Source organism: Nematolebias whitei, chromosome 2 (assembly GCF_014905685.2).
Source record: "Nematolebias whitei isolate Nwh7 chromosome 2, NemWhi1, whole genome shotgun sequence".
NCBI lineage: Eukaryota > Metazoa > Chordata > Actinopteri > Cyprinodontiformes > Rivulidae > Nematolebias > Nematolebias whitei.
The window spans coordinates 30,249,658-30,264,795 of NC_056499.1; the positions used below are offsets into that span (position 1 = coordinate 30,249,658).

The following is a 15,138-nucleotide window of genomic DNA, read 5'->3' on the forward strand; positions in this document are numbered from 1 at the left end:
CAGTTACTGGAAATGTTTGGTTGCAGTTATTGCTGCACAGAGGGGTCACACCAGATACTGAAAGTAAAGGGTCACATACTTTTGCCACTCACAAATATGTAATAGTGGATCATTTTTCTCAATAAATAAATGACCAATTATAATATTTTTGTATCATTTGTTTAACTGGGTTCTCTTTATCTACTTTCAGGACTTGTGTTAAAATCTGATGATGTTTTAGGTCATATTTATGTAGAAATATGGAACATTCTAAAGGTTTCACAAACTTTCAAGCACCGCTGTAGCTATCTTCCCTGAACTTTGAATTTATCTGCATTCAAGTTCATTTAGATGATCGTGTTTCTTATAAAGGATGGCTTTGTCCTAATATTTGTGATGTTCAAAGACACTGAAAATATATATATTTTTATTATTTATCTGGAAGCTCTTCTGTTAGACTGTACCCATTGCTTATGGTTTGTGTGTGTGTGTGTATTTTTTTTTTCAGTCGGGACTGATCCGCATCCTTAACGAAGAGTATTTAATTGCTCCACTACCTCAACATCTAGCCGAGCAGCACAACTACAGCACTCCTGATGGTCATCACCCGCATGTAGTCTACAAGCGCTCAGCAGAACACCTTGTTCACAGAAGACCCCGCAGCACCAGGAGTACCGGTTCCTTCAGATCTGACCATCCTTATTTTCACTATCAGCAGCATCGAACGCAACAGGACGACCAGCATGGAAAACTGCTGAGGCAACACTTCTGCGGGCGCCGCAAGCAATGTATGTAAGGGAACCTTATATACTTTATATCATATTCCTTTGGTTTGATATTTGTTAAAGCAGATTGCATGATTGATGTAGTGAATCTAGCCACAAATAATATTTTATGTGCTGATTTTCCATGTATCAATGGAAAAAAAAAACTGCATAAGCAAATGTAAATTCGCACATTGGCTTTTACAAGTATATCAACCCAGAGTTCACTTATGACGATGGTATCACTTCATGTCATATGAAAACACAACATTAAAACTAATTGTCAGAGTTTAACTACGGTAGTTAACATTAAAAACACTAACAGATGTGAACTTGTTATTGGGCAGTTCCTGTTACACTCAGCAATAAAAATAATCTGTTGAATATTCAGTGGTGACGTTTTTTTCTGGACCCCCTAAAATTTGTACATGCTTCACTCCCTGATTTGCACATTTATAGGGAAGAAATTCCACTGCAGTAAACCAACTTATTAACTTTAACAACTAACTACTTTAAGACTAAAGAAGACAACGGTCATGAGCTCATACATCTACTTTCACCAAACATTTATGGATGCAGTTAGGAAGTGATTAAGCTTTTAAACGCTTATGAAATCCATTAGAGATATGGTAAAGCATTAGGAGGTTTGCAGCACAGCTGTTCTGGCATCTGCAGTGTAGACCTGATGCTAGAACATTTTGAAGTTTTTTCACTTTACCGTATTTTTCAAACTTTAAGGCACACCGGAATAAGACGCAATATCAAGTTAGGCTGCCTTCAGGCCCAGGCCTCCCTTGCAAAAGAGATCTGTGATCTCAATGGGATTTGTCTGGTTAAATAAAGGTTAATAAATAATATCAATGAACTGATCTGTTTTCATACATAAGGCGCATTAAGCGAAACAAAACAGTCAGATAAGTCAAACTTTATTCAACTCATTCACAATAAATCTCGTTTGAGGTCAGTAAGCACAACCAGAATTAATACATGAAGCGCACTGCCAATTTTTGAAAAAAATGAAGGATTTTAAGTGTGTCTTATAGTCCGAAAAATACAGTAATTTTTAAAATCATTTATACTTACCTTTACCTTTTACAAATATACTACAGCTACTACAATCCATACATCCAACTTATGTGTTGCAATACAACAAAGTAGAAAAACACCTCTAAAACTTAAGGATGAATGCTCATGGAAAGTGTTCATGATTTCAACTCCCTTATGACTACACAAGATAAAGCAGGTTTAGAAAACTGATAATTGAAGCTATTTGTCATGCAAAATATTTGAAGGCATTTTGGCAACCCCAAACTGATCCTCAGTCCTCTGTTGGGTCATGGCGGTAAACAAAGACAAGAAAGAATAATGCTTCCTTTAGTCCTTCCTGGACTTGACCCTTAGACGTGCTCAAATTTCAGACCAATCTCAAGACTTCCCTTCCTGTCCAAAATCCTGGAGAAAATAGTTTTCATTCAATTAAACAAGTTTTTGAATGAGAACAGAATCTTCGAAATTTTTCAATCTGGTTTTAAGCAACTCCACAGCACTGAAACAGCATTAGTAAGGGTTTGTAATGACATCATGATATCAAACGATTCTGGTCAATTTGTGGTACTTGTGCTCCTGGACCTTACTGCTGCTTTTGATACTGTTGACCACAGTATCCTTATATCACGGCTGGAACAGTGGGTTGGGATCACAGGTGCTGCATTAGAATGGTTCCGCTCATACCTGAGTGGCAGGAGTTTCTGTGTCAAGGTTGGTAATAATGTATCCGCCTCATTACCTCTTTCTTGTGGGGTCCCACAGGGTTCGATTCTTGGACCCCTTCTGTTCTCACTTTATTTGCTCCCACTGGGGTCCATCCTGAGGAAACATGGTCTCTCATTCCATTGCTATGCTGATGACTGCCAGATCTACCTGGCTGTGAAAGCAGCAAATGTTTGCTCCATTCACCCTCTGTTAAAATGTCTGGACGACATTAAGGCCTGGATGGCTTCAAATTTCTTAAGTTTCAACAATGACAAGACTGAAGTCATTGTTTTTAGCCCTAGCTCAACTGCCACCACTGATCCTGTCAACCTGGACTTTCTTCAGCCATATCTGAAGCAGTCTGGTAAAAATTTCAGGATGGTTTTAGACTCTGACTTCAAGTTTGACAAACAAATCAACTCTGTTCTGCAGAAAAGCTTCTTCCAACTCAGACAGGTAGATAAGCTCAAGCCAGTATTGTCTAGACCCGACCTTGAGAAACTAGTCCACGCCTTTGTCACGACCTGATTGGACTATTGCAATGCACTGTATGCTGGGATCAGCCAGGCCTCCACCTCACGTCTTCAGCTCGTCCAGAATGCTGCTGCTTGGCTTTTAACCGTAACTCGTATGTCTGAACATATTACTCCAGTTCTGTCCTCCCTTCACTGGCTCCCTGTTCGTACGAGGATAGTTTTTAAAATTCTTCTGTTGACCTTCAAATGCCTAAATGGCCTCGCACCCCTTTACCTCTCTGAGCTTCTGGAACCTTACGTTCCCTCTCGGGCCCTGAGATCATCCGATCAGCTGCTTTTGGCTGTTCCAAAAACAAGACTGAAGCTCAGAGGAGATTGGGCTTTTTCAGTCATGGGCCCCAAACTCTGGAACAACCTGCCCTCCAACATCAGGCAGGCCACCTCCATTCCTCACCTCCATTCCTCACTTCAAATCCCTGCTTAAAACACATTTGTTCTCTCAGGCATTTCATACAGTGTAAATTGATCTAGTTTTTTTTTTTATCTGTGACCCTATGTTTTAAATGCTTTTTATTAATTCTTCAGTTATTATTATTAGTGTATTGTATATATATGTTTATATATTTTTCTCTTTAATTTACTCATTGATTGCTGTTGTTGTTAAGCACTTTGATAACAGGTTCTGTTTTAAATGTGCTCTATAAATGAAGTTGACTTGACTTGACTTCCTTTAGTCACCAGCCATGGTCAGGGAAACAGAAGTATGTTCTCTGTCTGCCTTTAATATCTCTTATATTCACCTTCTCTCACACATTTTCTCCTTCCTCCTTTTCTGCTAGATGCTCCTAAACCACCAGCAGTGGATCGATTCATCATGCCTGACGAGTTCGCTAAGCCTGAGGTGGAAGAACCAGGGCGGACAAAAAGATCTCCCATCAACTCTAACAGGGTGGGAGGTCTGAATGTGGAGACCCTGGTGGTGGCAGACAGGAAGATGTTGGAGAAACATGGCAGGGACGATGTCACCACCTACGTCCTCACTGTCATGAATATGGTGAGAATGGAAAAGACAAGGGAGGGAAAGGACAAGAGGGGCTAATGATGGGGGAAAAAACACATGGGAAGTTTGTTGAAGTGCTATTTTTCTTTTAATTTTTTGTCTTTTAATATATAACTTCAATCTCAAAGTGAAGAGCTACATTACATAGGCTTTGGCCAAACTAGAGCTAACCACTGTTCGTGAAACCCTTTAGGGTGTTTACTACTTTTCTGGACAGATTTGTATTTTTAGACCATCTTTTAGAGGTGTTGCAGGGGTCACTGGTGCCCATATCCAGCAGTCACTGTGCGAGAGGCGGGGGACACCCTGTACAGATCACTGGTCCATCAGAGACACATGGAAACCAAAACAATTCACTCTCTCACTCACACCTAGGGACAATTTAGAGTTACCAGTCAGACTAACATGTTTTTGGTCTGTGGAAAGAAACTGGAGTACCCGAAGAAAACCCACACATGCACAGAAAGAACATGAAAACTCCACACAGAATAGTCCTCCCCAGCCAGGATTCAATCCGGCGACCTTCCCACTGAGAGGTGGAAGCTCTACCGACTAAACCGCCCTGTTGTCAAGAGTCCAAAAACAAAATAAAAAACGGCAACAACAAATAAGTTCAGTGTTACCACACATGGCTGACCTGAATCTCTTTGCAGGTTTCTAGTCTTTTTAAAGATGGCACCATTGGCACGGACATCAACATTGTGGTTGTTAGCTTATTGCTGCTGGAACAGGACCCCGTGAGTCAACTCAAACTACAATTTATAACCTAACCAAGATTTTTCTTGCTCCATTGCACACTGATTATTTGTCACTGTTATCTGCTTCCCCCTCTTCTTTTTCCAGCTTGGCTTGAACATAAATCACCATGCTGACCAGTCACTGAACAGTTTCTGCCAGTGGCAGTCGGGTTTGGTGGGGAAAGGAGGCAAACGTCATGACCATGCTGTTCTCCTCACTGGACTTGACATTTGTTCTTGGAAGAACGAGCCCTGTGATACGCTGGGTAGGATTCTCCTCGTCTCACAACATGAGCAGATTGTAAGGGATGTGCACATTTTTTTTTATGTTTGATTTGGAGAGAAACTAATATCAGGAAAAAAAACAAAAAACCCAGATGAATAGGAGATGGAACATGGACCACTACTGCAAATTTCTACTTGCTTTTCAGTAACAGTTAATCCCACATAGAGTTAGTTATTTTCTTCCTAAAACTGTGGAGCCCACACCTGTACAGGATGTTCTCCGCCTCTCATCCACTGGCATCTTGTATACAGTAGTCCCTTGATTATCATGGGGGGTTCCAGACACCACCACCATGATAGGTGAAAAACCACGAAGTAGGAACACTTTAATTAATTAAAAAAAAAAAAAAAAAAAAAAAAAAAAAAAAAATATATATATATATATATATATATATATATATATATATATATATAAAGGTTTTATAAGCCTTCACAAACACTCTTACAATGTTCTAAACTCTTAAACCTATGTAATTTTAACAACATACATATGCAGTATGTACTGTACAGTACTGAAAATTTTTACTCACCAGCTCTGCAGATCAGTAGCTTGGTTCTGGTCAGGATCGGTTTTGGTTCTGCAGGCTGTAGGCTTATTGAAAGAAAACTTCAAAATGGCGGCACTTGTCCGAAGCATTTTTTTTTCGGCAACTTTTATCCCGTACTGTTGCAATCAGGTGAGTAATATTAAAGTTGACAATCGTTGAAAAAAAATTACAAAAGAGCGAGTCCACGAAAGTCGAACTGCGAAGCAGCGAGGGACTACTGTAAACTCCCAGCTTCGATTAAAACTTGATTAGGATGCGGTGATTATAGAAATGGATGGATGTCAGGACCACAATAAACTGATGTTGTTACAAATTTAGTTATAAAATTCTGAGAACAACCTTGCTCATCTGGAACTTGTGAGACATTATTATCCCATTCATTTATTAACCTTTATTTAACCAGGCAAATCTCATTGAGTTCCCAGATCTCTTTTGCAAGGGAGGCTTGGGCCTCCTACATGTATAGATGTTATAGATGTTTTATAGATCCTTGCTGATCCTTGCTGCCTGCCACTTATGTCATAAAGTAATGTTCTGACTGAGTGGAACACAGACTACAAAGAAAGAAAAATATTCTCATGATTTCACTGAAGTACCTGATACCAAGACGACTCACCTCTCTTCTTTCTTTCTTTCTCCTTGCAGGTTTTGCTCCGATCAGTGGAATGTGCAGTAAGTACAGGAGCTGCACCATCAATGAAGACACAGGACTGGGCTTGGCGTTCACCATCGCTCACGAGTCGGGACACAAGTGTGTTCTTTTTTTTCATTTTTTTAACACTGTGATGAGCTGAGTTCATTCTAACTGTTTAAAGACACATCTTTTAACACTTGTTAAATGTCTCTTTACAAACGTCTTCCTATTATAAAGGTTAAGCTAAACTAACTATCATAACTGAATGCACATCATACACCTTATCTCAAATTAGAATGACTGTAATTGCCCATTAAAACTTTACAAAACATAAACAAAACTCAGTGTTTATCTTCTATAGTAACAAAGTCAACTTCTGAAAATGTATATTAGCAAATTATTAAGTTGCTAACTAAACTTAAATCAATACTGTATTCATAGAGGTTCATAAAAGATGCTGTAAGAAGGTAACATTTCCATAAAGTGTCCTGATGCACGCTCAATAATCCAGGTAGATAAATCTAAATAGGTCCTCTTGACGGGTGCTTTGTTGAAACGTTTAGTCTTTTATCCAAAAGACCTCCTCAGTCTGAGGAGCTGCAACAAACTCAGTCATAAATGGCATCTTCTCATAGTGGATCAACCAGTTTGCGGGGAACAGCCAAAACTAGCTGTTCACATGCAAAGGGAGGACCATCAGCCTAATAAATTGATTATTCCATAAGGTCATCCATCCATAAGGATCCATAAGGATAAGGTTCCATAAGGACTTCCATAAGGTCATCACAAACTCTCATTCATTTAAGAAACATGAGACTTTGACATATTTATCATTTAAAAGCCATAGCTTTTAAATAACTGGTGTTATTATACCTCCAGACCTTTTTCAGTAACAATTCACACAGCAATCAGTGTCTACTAGTAAAACACTCAATCCTTGTTTTAATGTTTTGTTTTTAGTTTTGGGATGATCCATGATGGGGAGGGGAACCCCTGTCGTAAGACAGAGGGCAATATCATGTCACCCACTTTGGCTGGTAACAATGGGGTGTTCTCGTGGTCCATGTGCAGTCGACAGTACCTCAGCCGCTTCCTTGGGTAGGCCCTACAAACACACATGTGAAACTAGCCTCACATGGTTATTGTGCTCCTCTTAATCTGACCCTGTTGGTGTGCTATATTCACCAGAACAGCCCAGGCATCCTGTCTCGGGGACGAGCCTAAACAGATCGGTCAGTACAAGTATCCTGAGCAGCTTCCCGGGCAGCTGTATGACGCCGACACGCAGTGCAAGTGGCAGTTTGGATCAAAGGTCAAACTGTGCAGCCTGGATTTTGTCAAGGTTGTATATTCACCAGATGCATTTTTTATCTTCAGTCTTAATTTATATGCATTTTCATTTTGCCTTAATTACAGCTGACTACCTATGACTCATACAGTTATAATATGGTATCTATGTGTTTTATTTATGGGGTGCCATTTGTAAAGTTACACAGTAAAAATTAACAGCAATATTTTTAGCTTATAGCCTTTCATAAGAATTAAATTTTTTTTTTCAAAATCATATTTTCACCATTTTATTCATAATTTATAAATGTCATAGTTCCAAACTAAATATTTAATTTACAAGCTAAATATTTAGTTTACAAACTAAATACTTAATTTGCAAGTTAAAATTTTAGTTAGCAAGCAAAATATTTAGTTCCACACTAAATATTTAGTTTACAAACTACATGTTTATGTCCAAGCTGAATGTTTAATTTACAAACAAAATGTTATCTTGCAAATTAAATATTTAGCTAGTAAGCTAAATATTTAGCTAGCAAGTTAAATATTTAGGTATGAGCTGGTAAATTAAATATTTAGTTTAGAAATTAAATGTTTAGTTTGAAAATTAAATATTTAGCTTGGACAATAAATGTTTAGTTTGGAAATTAAATGTTTAGTTTTGAAAATAAATATTAAATTTACACCTAAATATTTAGTTTACTAACTAAATATTTAATTTACAAATTAAACATTTAGTAGTAAATTAAACATTTAGCTTGGACATAAACATTTAGTTTGTAAGCTAAATATTTATTGTGGAACTAAATATTTAGCTTGCTAACTAAATATTTAACTTGCAAGTTAAGTATTTAGTTTGTATACTAAATATTTAGCATGCAAATTAAATATTAATTTGGAACTATGACATTTATAAATGTAAGATTATCATGGTGAAAATATGACTTTGAAAAAAAAATTTTTTTCTTATGAAAGGCATAAATAAATCAAAAATATTGCTGTTAATTTTTGACTGTGTAACTTTACAAACAGCACCCCATATTTATCTGACAGCTTCAGAGCTTTAAATCACCATATGATCACCATGCTCTGAAACACACTGCAGGCCCCCCAGTAATGAGACGTAATTTATAATACAGAAGCTGAAATGATTTGCTTTAGAGCCATAATCATTCAGTGCTAATCTGGCACTTTATTAATTAATGTGTTATTTGCACAGCATTTTTAACCACCTCATTATTAATCCTTTGAATAAAATGCATTCCATCCTTTCAGTCGTTACCCCCTACACACCACTGCATAGAATCATTTTAATCATAAAACAAGTTTTTATGCAAGATGCATTCAGAAATGTTGATTCACATGCAAATGCTGTTTAAAATGCATTAAGCCTTTGTTATGCAGGGTTGCTGGGAAGCTTGCCAAATTGTAATTTGCCAGATTAGCTCACATGACAGCACCTTGGCTGTTCACGTGTTTCCTAAATTCCTCCTGTGTTACTCTATGGCTGCATGTCTTGGACCTATGTACAAGGGGTGGGTGGTAAGTCACCCTTCATCCCTATTAACAGAGGATATCAAGCAGTTGTTCACACATTGTCACCTCTTATTTTGGTGTCCTGAGGGCTCATGTGCCATATTTTTTCAGCATGCTTGCTTTGCTTTCTTCCATCTGTTTGGTGCCAGTGAAGTTGACCTGCTTGAGAACACGGAGTCAAACACGGAGCAGTCTCGTTTGTACTTTGTACACCTCCTGCCTTCCATGGCGTCTCTCTCTCGCTGCTTGTTGCCGTTAGGCTGGCTGCCCGCTTATACCGCCTGTCTTTCAACCCCAACTTTTTCCTGGGCCACTTGCTTGCTCTGGCCATGTTTTGTTGGGTCATATGACAAACACAATCAAAGCTCATTTAATTAAAGAACTACCCTGATTAAGTTTGACAGAGAGGCTTTGAGGTGAGGCCTGTTGGAGGTGGTGTGGGCTTATTGACCAGCTTGACTATGGTGCTCTTTGGTCTGGAAAGAGGAACGTTTGATGGGATCAACCATGCTTACAGTTCGACTAATGTCTTGTTGTATTTGTGTGTTTCTTGTTCGACAGGACATTTGTAAGTCACTGTGGTGTCACCGTGCAGGTCATCGGTGTGAGACCAAGTTCATGCCTGCTGCAGAAGGAACCACCTGTGGTCCAGACATGGTGAGCAAAGATTCTCATTTCTATTTAGTGATAAGTAAAGAAATATTAGCAAACATCTTTGCAGAGATTAAACTATACTATTCATGCATGCATTAGTAGACCTGCAAATGTGTTTAGAGCTTTGCACTAAACACTGCACATACTTCTGCATGTAGAAAATTTACATGTTGACATAGAGAAAGGTGGTGATGTGTGAAAACAGGTTTTGGCTTGGATCAGCTGGAACTTAATGCACAATGGATGTGCGCATGTTTTGGCTGCAGCTAGTGTTTTTGAGTGTCCAGGTGTGGTGCTGGGCATTTCTCCAAACCATAAAACTCAGACAAGACACCCAAGCACTGATAAGAAAACTATTTCCTCTTTTCTTCTTGTATTTCCATCTCTTTTCCCTTCAGTGGTGTCGAAAGGGACAGTGTGTGAAATTCGGAGAGCACGGTCCCCGGGCCATCCACGGCCAGTGGTCAGCCTGGTCTCAGTGGTCCGCCTGCTCCCGAACATGTGGAGGAGGGGTTATGTACAAGGAGCGCTCCTGCACCAGCCCGAGGTATACACGCACACTTGCAGACATAACCATAATCTAATTAATCATATCTACTTCAATGCTTTAAATCAGATTAGGCTTCCAGATAGATGACAAAATGATTCATGTTATGCTGCCAGCTGAAAGTAAAAAAATAAATAAAAAATCTTAAGTTGCAGTTTGGACCAGAAAGTTGTTCTCGAAAGCCTCATGTAACAACAACAAAAAACCTTTTCCTTTCTGAACATCTGACACAGATTTTTGCCAGGTAACTGTCAGCATGGATATCTACACGTGCACATACACACACACACACACACACACACACATGCACACACTGTGATAACCGCTCTCATCTGTCATCATGACAGTCTAGGCAGACAGACTACTTCTCTCCGTGCTTCAAACCAGGAAAACCTCCGAATAGCATCTTCCTTTGTCTGAAAGCTGCCAAGACAATCGGTAAATGTCCACTCCAGCTGTTCACTGACACAAGCAGACTTCCACCCAGTTGTAAAGACCCACATCCCACAGTACATATCTTTATGTTAGCAAAGAGCTCTGTGCACGTTCTTACAAGCACATGGGAAAATCTCAGTTTTAATACTGTGTTGCACACCGAGACGTTCAGCACCTCATTTTACTAGAGAACACTTGGAGATTTATGGGCTGTTTTAAGATCTTCATTTCTCTTCATATAATCCATGGCTGTGTAAGCTAGTTTTGGTAATTCAGTGTGATCGTCTAGAGGTGGAGTTTATTAACAGTCTGAAGGTAATTAGTCAGCTCTGATGGTTTTAGGTGCTTAAATTTAATACAAGATCACTGGGCTGCCTGCAAAGGCATATTAAGTGAAAATGACTGACTTCCTAAGCATTCATGCTGTATCATTCCTTCTTCTACTCCTTCCATGTAATCTATAGACCAAAACCAGCCCTACAGGGGTCATTATGCTTGAGGATTCTGCAATGTTTAAACAGGCTTTAAAGTCTTCTCTTTGAAGATAATATGTTTAAAGCAGCTATCAGTAGCCTGAAATAAATATTTAGCAACTAAATAGAAGATCTATTCACCTAAACCAGGGGGTTTCAAAGTGTGGGAGAGTTAGCACCCTCCTCAGAGAGCAACTAAACAACTACTCACATATTGGACTCATATTCAATGTTTTTCAAAGCAACCTCCATCTGATTGGTCGTGTTACATTTCATCTGAATTTTACATCAGTGAGGTAGAGGTAAGCAGATTGATTCAAATATTATTAATAATACTGTACCAACCTTGTTCAGGTTAAATCTCAGAACTCTATACATCTTCAGATACAGAAAATGTCAATTTACTTTATCTTTGTTCTTTTAATTTCCCATGGCCTGGATGGTTGAGAATCTACACCAATGGATCATGCTAACATTAGTGTTGGACCGTATCAATACTAACGTGATGGGATCAATTCTTGAGTTTGATTTTACCTTCAGTACTTTGCCCCAGTTACCGAAATACAACACTGTACCAGGGGAGCTGTCAAGAGGCAAAATTAAATATAAACACTGGACCACACAAGCATCCATCCATACAGCCATCCATTTATACCCGCTTCCTCTTTTTTTTTGGGTTGCAGGGGGTCACTGTTGCTCATATCTAGCTGTCATTGTGTGAGAGGTAGGGTACACCCTGGACAGGTCTCCAGTCCATCACAGAGACACACAAAGATAAATGAGTCAAACAATCATTCACTCTCTCACTCACAATTTAGAGTTACCAATCAGCCTAACATGCATGTTTTTGGGCTGTGGGAGGAAACCGGAGTAGCTGGAGAAAACCCACGCATGCACGGAGAGAACATGCAAACTCAACCTAGAAAGGCCCCCGGCTGGGATTTGAACCAGCAACCTTCTCGCTGAGAGGCAGCAGCTCTACCAACTGCACCACCGTGCAGTTAAACAGAAACATCACTGAGCTGCTAACGTACACAACACACACATTAGCTATGACCTTCAAACATCCAAACTGCTGCAAGTATCCAGAAGGATTAAGACTGATGACTTATAAACTGCTCTGAAATGGATTACTGGACTTAGCTCAGACCTAATGAGAAAAAAGCCTATTAATATTAGTAGCATGTCACATTTGATTTAGTGTGTTTACAGATGCAGACACATTTGAACTGTTACACCTCCTATAAACTGGATGACGACTCCACTATGATGGAACAGTCAACCACTGTGCGGGTGGTCTTTGCAGGGTCTTAGTGTGGGTCTATGGCACATAGAAAACCTGTTGAGTTCACATTACCTGTGATAAGAATTGTTCTAGAATTGTGCCGCTCAAGGTGGCTGCATGTTCGAGCAGCTCTGTTACTTTCATTCTGAGATTTTACTTTTGGAAACTTTAATTTATCTTTTTCTGGATGTAAATCACATTTTTTGGATGATTTTTTCCTCTGGTATCTGATGCTGTGCAGCTGGAAGGATTTTTACTGAAACTTTTTTAGTTTTGGACATTTGTTATGATGCATAACCATGGCAACAAGGCAGTTTTCTACAACCAACAGCAGCTGATTAACATCTCAAAAGCGCAAATAATATCTCAAATACAGCCCCAAATGTCAAATGAGTTGAAAAGGATGTTCTGTGGACGCATTCTCATCTACCTGCCAGCTGTGCTCGAATGCCTGACCATTGAGATCTTGGAACTAGCCGGAAACATGGCTCATGGCAGCGGAAAGACAGGATCGTCCCTCGGCACCTACAGTTGGCTGTCCACAGCAACGAGGAGCTCGGCAGGCTGCTGGGAGGAGTGGCCATCGCTCTGGGAGGAGTTCTGTCCGGCATTCGGGCGGTCCTACAGCCCGGGGGAACTGAGAGGCCAGCCAAGTCTGGGTGGACGGATCGGACGACATCTGCAGCCAGTTTCTTAGGATCCACTGTGGGATAGACCTTTACAAGAGATCCTTCCTGTCTACAGCCATCAGTATCTTTAACATCGCTTAATGAAATGAGGATGACGAGTTACAACAACAAATAATTTCCCTTTGGAATTAATAAAGTATTTTTGAATTGAATTGAATTGAATTTAATAAAGCATGATAGGTATGCACTGGTCTTGAGCATGCATAAAACTTTCTTTACTCATCTTGTGGTGGTTTATTATTATGGTGGCACCATTTTGGGATCCCGGGTGGAGGTGGAAGAAGTGTGATGACACAACGTGGGGCACCAGCATAACTTAGTCATCAAAATCTGGAGCAGGACTGGCCACGCTAACCTCATGCATAAAAGTCACAACAGTTCTGATAAAAATGTAGAAATTAACTAGTGCAGACATGATACCAGGAGCTGCGTTTTGACACAATCCAAGTGAGTCATGCCAGGTGAGGGTGCAGGAGAGCATTTTGTAGGCACAAAAACAAAAGCAGAGTACAGCAGCATCATAAATGGTTTCACACGGAAGGAGCTTTTTCAGTTTTGGCGTGATCCAGCCACAGTGGTTTAGGTAGGTATAATGTAGGTTGTGGAGGGGCTTAGCTATTATTGCTTCAGTCTGCATTACATAGTTCTAGAATTGTGCTGCTCAAGGTGGCTGCATGTTGGAGTAGCTCTGTTACTTTCGTTCTGAGATATTACGTTTGAAAACTTTAATTCCTCCTTTTTCTGGATATAAATCGCTTTTTTTGGATGACTATTTCCTCTGGTGTTGGATGCTGTGCTGCTGGAAGGATTTTTTTTTACAGAAATCTTTGCTTTTGGACATTTGTTATGATGCGTAACCATAACAACAAGGTTGTTTTTTACAACTGAGAGCAGCTGATTAACAGCTCCAAAGTTCAAATAATATCTCAACTACAGCTCCAAATCCCAAATGAGTTGAAAAGGAGGCATCGTGGATGCAGAGCTGGAGCAAAGAAGAGGGAGAAAGAGAGAAGAATGAAGTTTAAACCATCTCTTCCATCGATCATGATGGGCAATGTGAGATTGCTGGGAAACAAGTTGGATGAACTTCAAGCCCTAACAAGGACCCATCCAGAGTATTGGGAATGCAGTGTTATGTGTTTCACTGAGACATGGCTGCAGGATCATATCCCCGACTCCAGCGTTTCATTGCCAGGCTTTCTGACCATACGAGCAGATAGAGACTTAAAGAGAAGTGGCAAAAGGAAAGGAGGTGTGTTGGCAGTGCTTGTGAACAACAAATGGTGTAATCCTGGACATGTTACTGTGAAGTGTCGTCTCTGCAGTCCAGATATTGAACTGTTAGCGCTAAGTTGTCGTCCATATTATTTGCCAAGAGAGTTCACCAGTGTTATTTTGGCAACTGTTTACATTCCACCCAATGCTGTTGCCGAGACTGCGTGTGATGTCATCAGCTCCGAGGTTGCTAAGCTACAGACACAACACCCTAGTGCGTTTGTTGCAATATCTGGGGATTTTAATCATGCCTCTCTCTCTGCTACACTTTCGACATTCCAACAGTTTGTCAGCTGCTCTACCTGAGAAAAGAAAACGCTGGACTTGTTTTATGCAAATGTCAAGGATTTATACATCGCTAAAGCAAGACCCCCTCTTGGCAAATCAGATTACAGTCTTGTTTCTCTGCTCAAAATATAAACCCCTTGTTCAGAGGCAACCTGCAATAAAGAGAACAGTGTGAAAATGGTCAACGGAAGCTGAAGAAGTCCTGCAGGGTTGTTTTGAGGCTACAGACTGGGATGCACTGTGCCAGCCACATGGAGAGGACATCAATGCCACGACTGAGTGTGTGACCGACTATATAAACTTCTGTGTAAACAACACCATCCCCACAAGAACAGTGCGATGCTTCCCCAATAACAAACCCTGGATCACCACTGACCTGAAGGAAGGAACTGCTAAACCAGAAAAAAAGAGCCTTCAGGGAGGGAGACAGGGAA

General features: G+C 39.9%; 1 protein-coding gene across 1 annotated transcript in view; it reads left to right on the forward strand.

Moving 5' to 3' along the window:
• adamts18 (ADAM metallopeptidase with thrombospondin type 1 motif, 18) overlaps positions 1-15,138 on the forward strand; it is a 96,723-nt gene that overhangs the window by 38,536 nt on the left and 43,049 nt on the right. Inside the window, exons 4-12 of the mRNA XM_037694163.1 lie at positions 488-767; positions 3,811-4,025; positions 4,685-4,768; positions 4,875-5,034; positions 6,247-6,352; positions 7,196-7,333; positions 7,424-7,577; positions 9,620-9,715; positions 10,111-10,259. Coding sequence (XP_037550091.1) covers positions 488-767; positions 3,811-4,025; positions 4,685-4,768; positions 4,875-5,034; positions 6,247-6,352; positions 7,196-7,333; positions 7,424-7,577; positions 9,620-9,715; positions 10,111-10,259 — 1,382 coding nt within the window. The remainder of the gene's footprint in view (positions 1-487; positions 768-3,810; positions 4,026-4,684; positions 4,769-4,874; positions 5,035-6,246; positions 6,353-7,195; positions 7,334-7,423; positions 7,578-9,619; positions 9,716-10,110; positions 10,260-15,138) is intronic.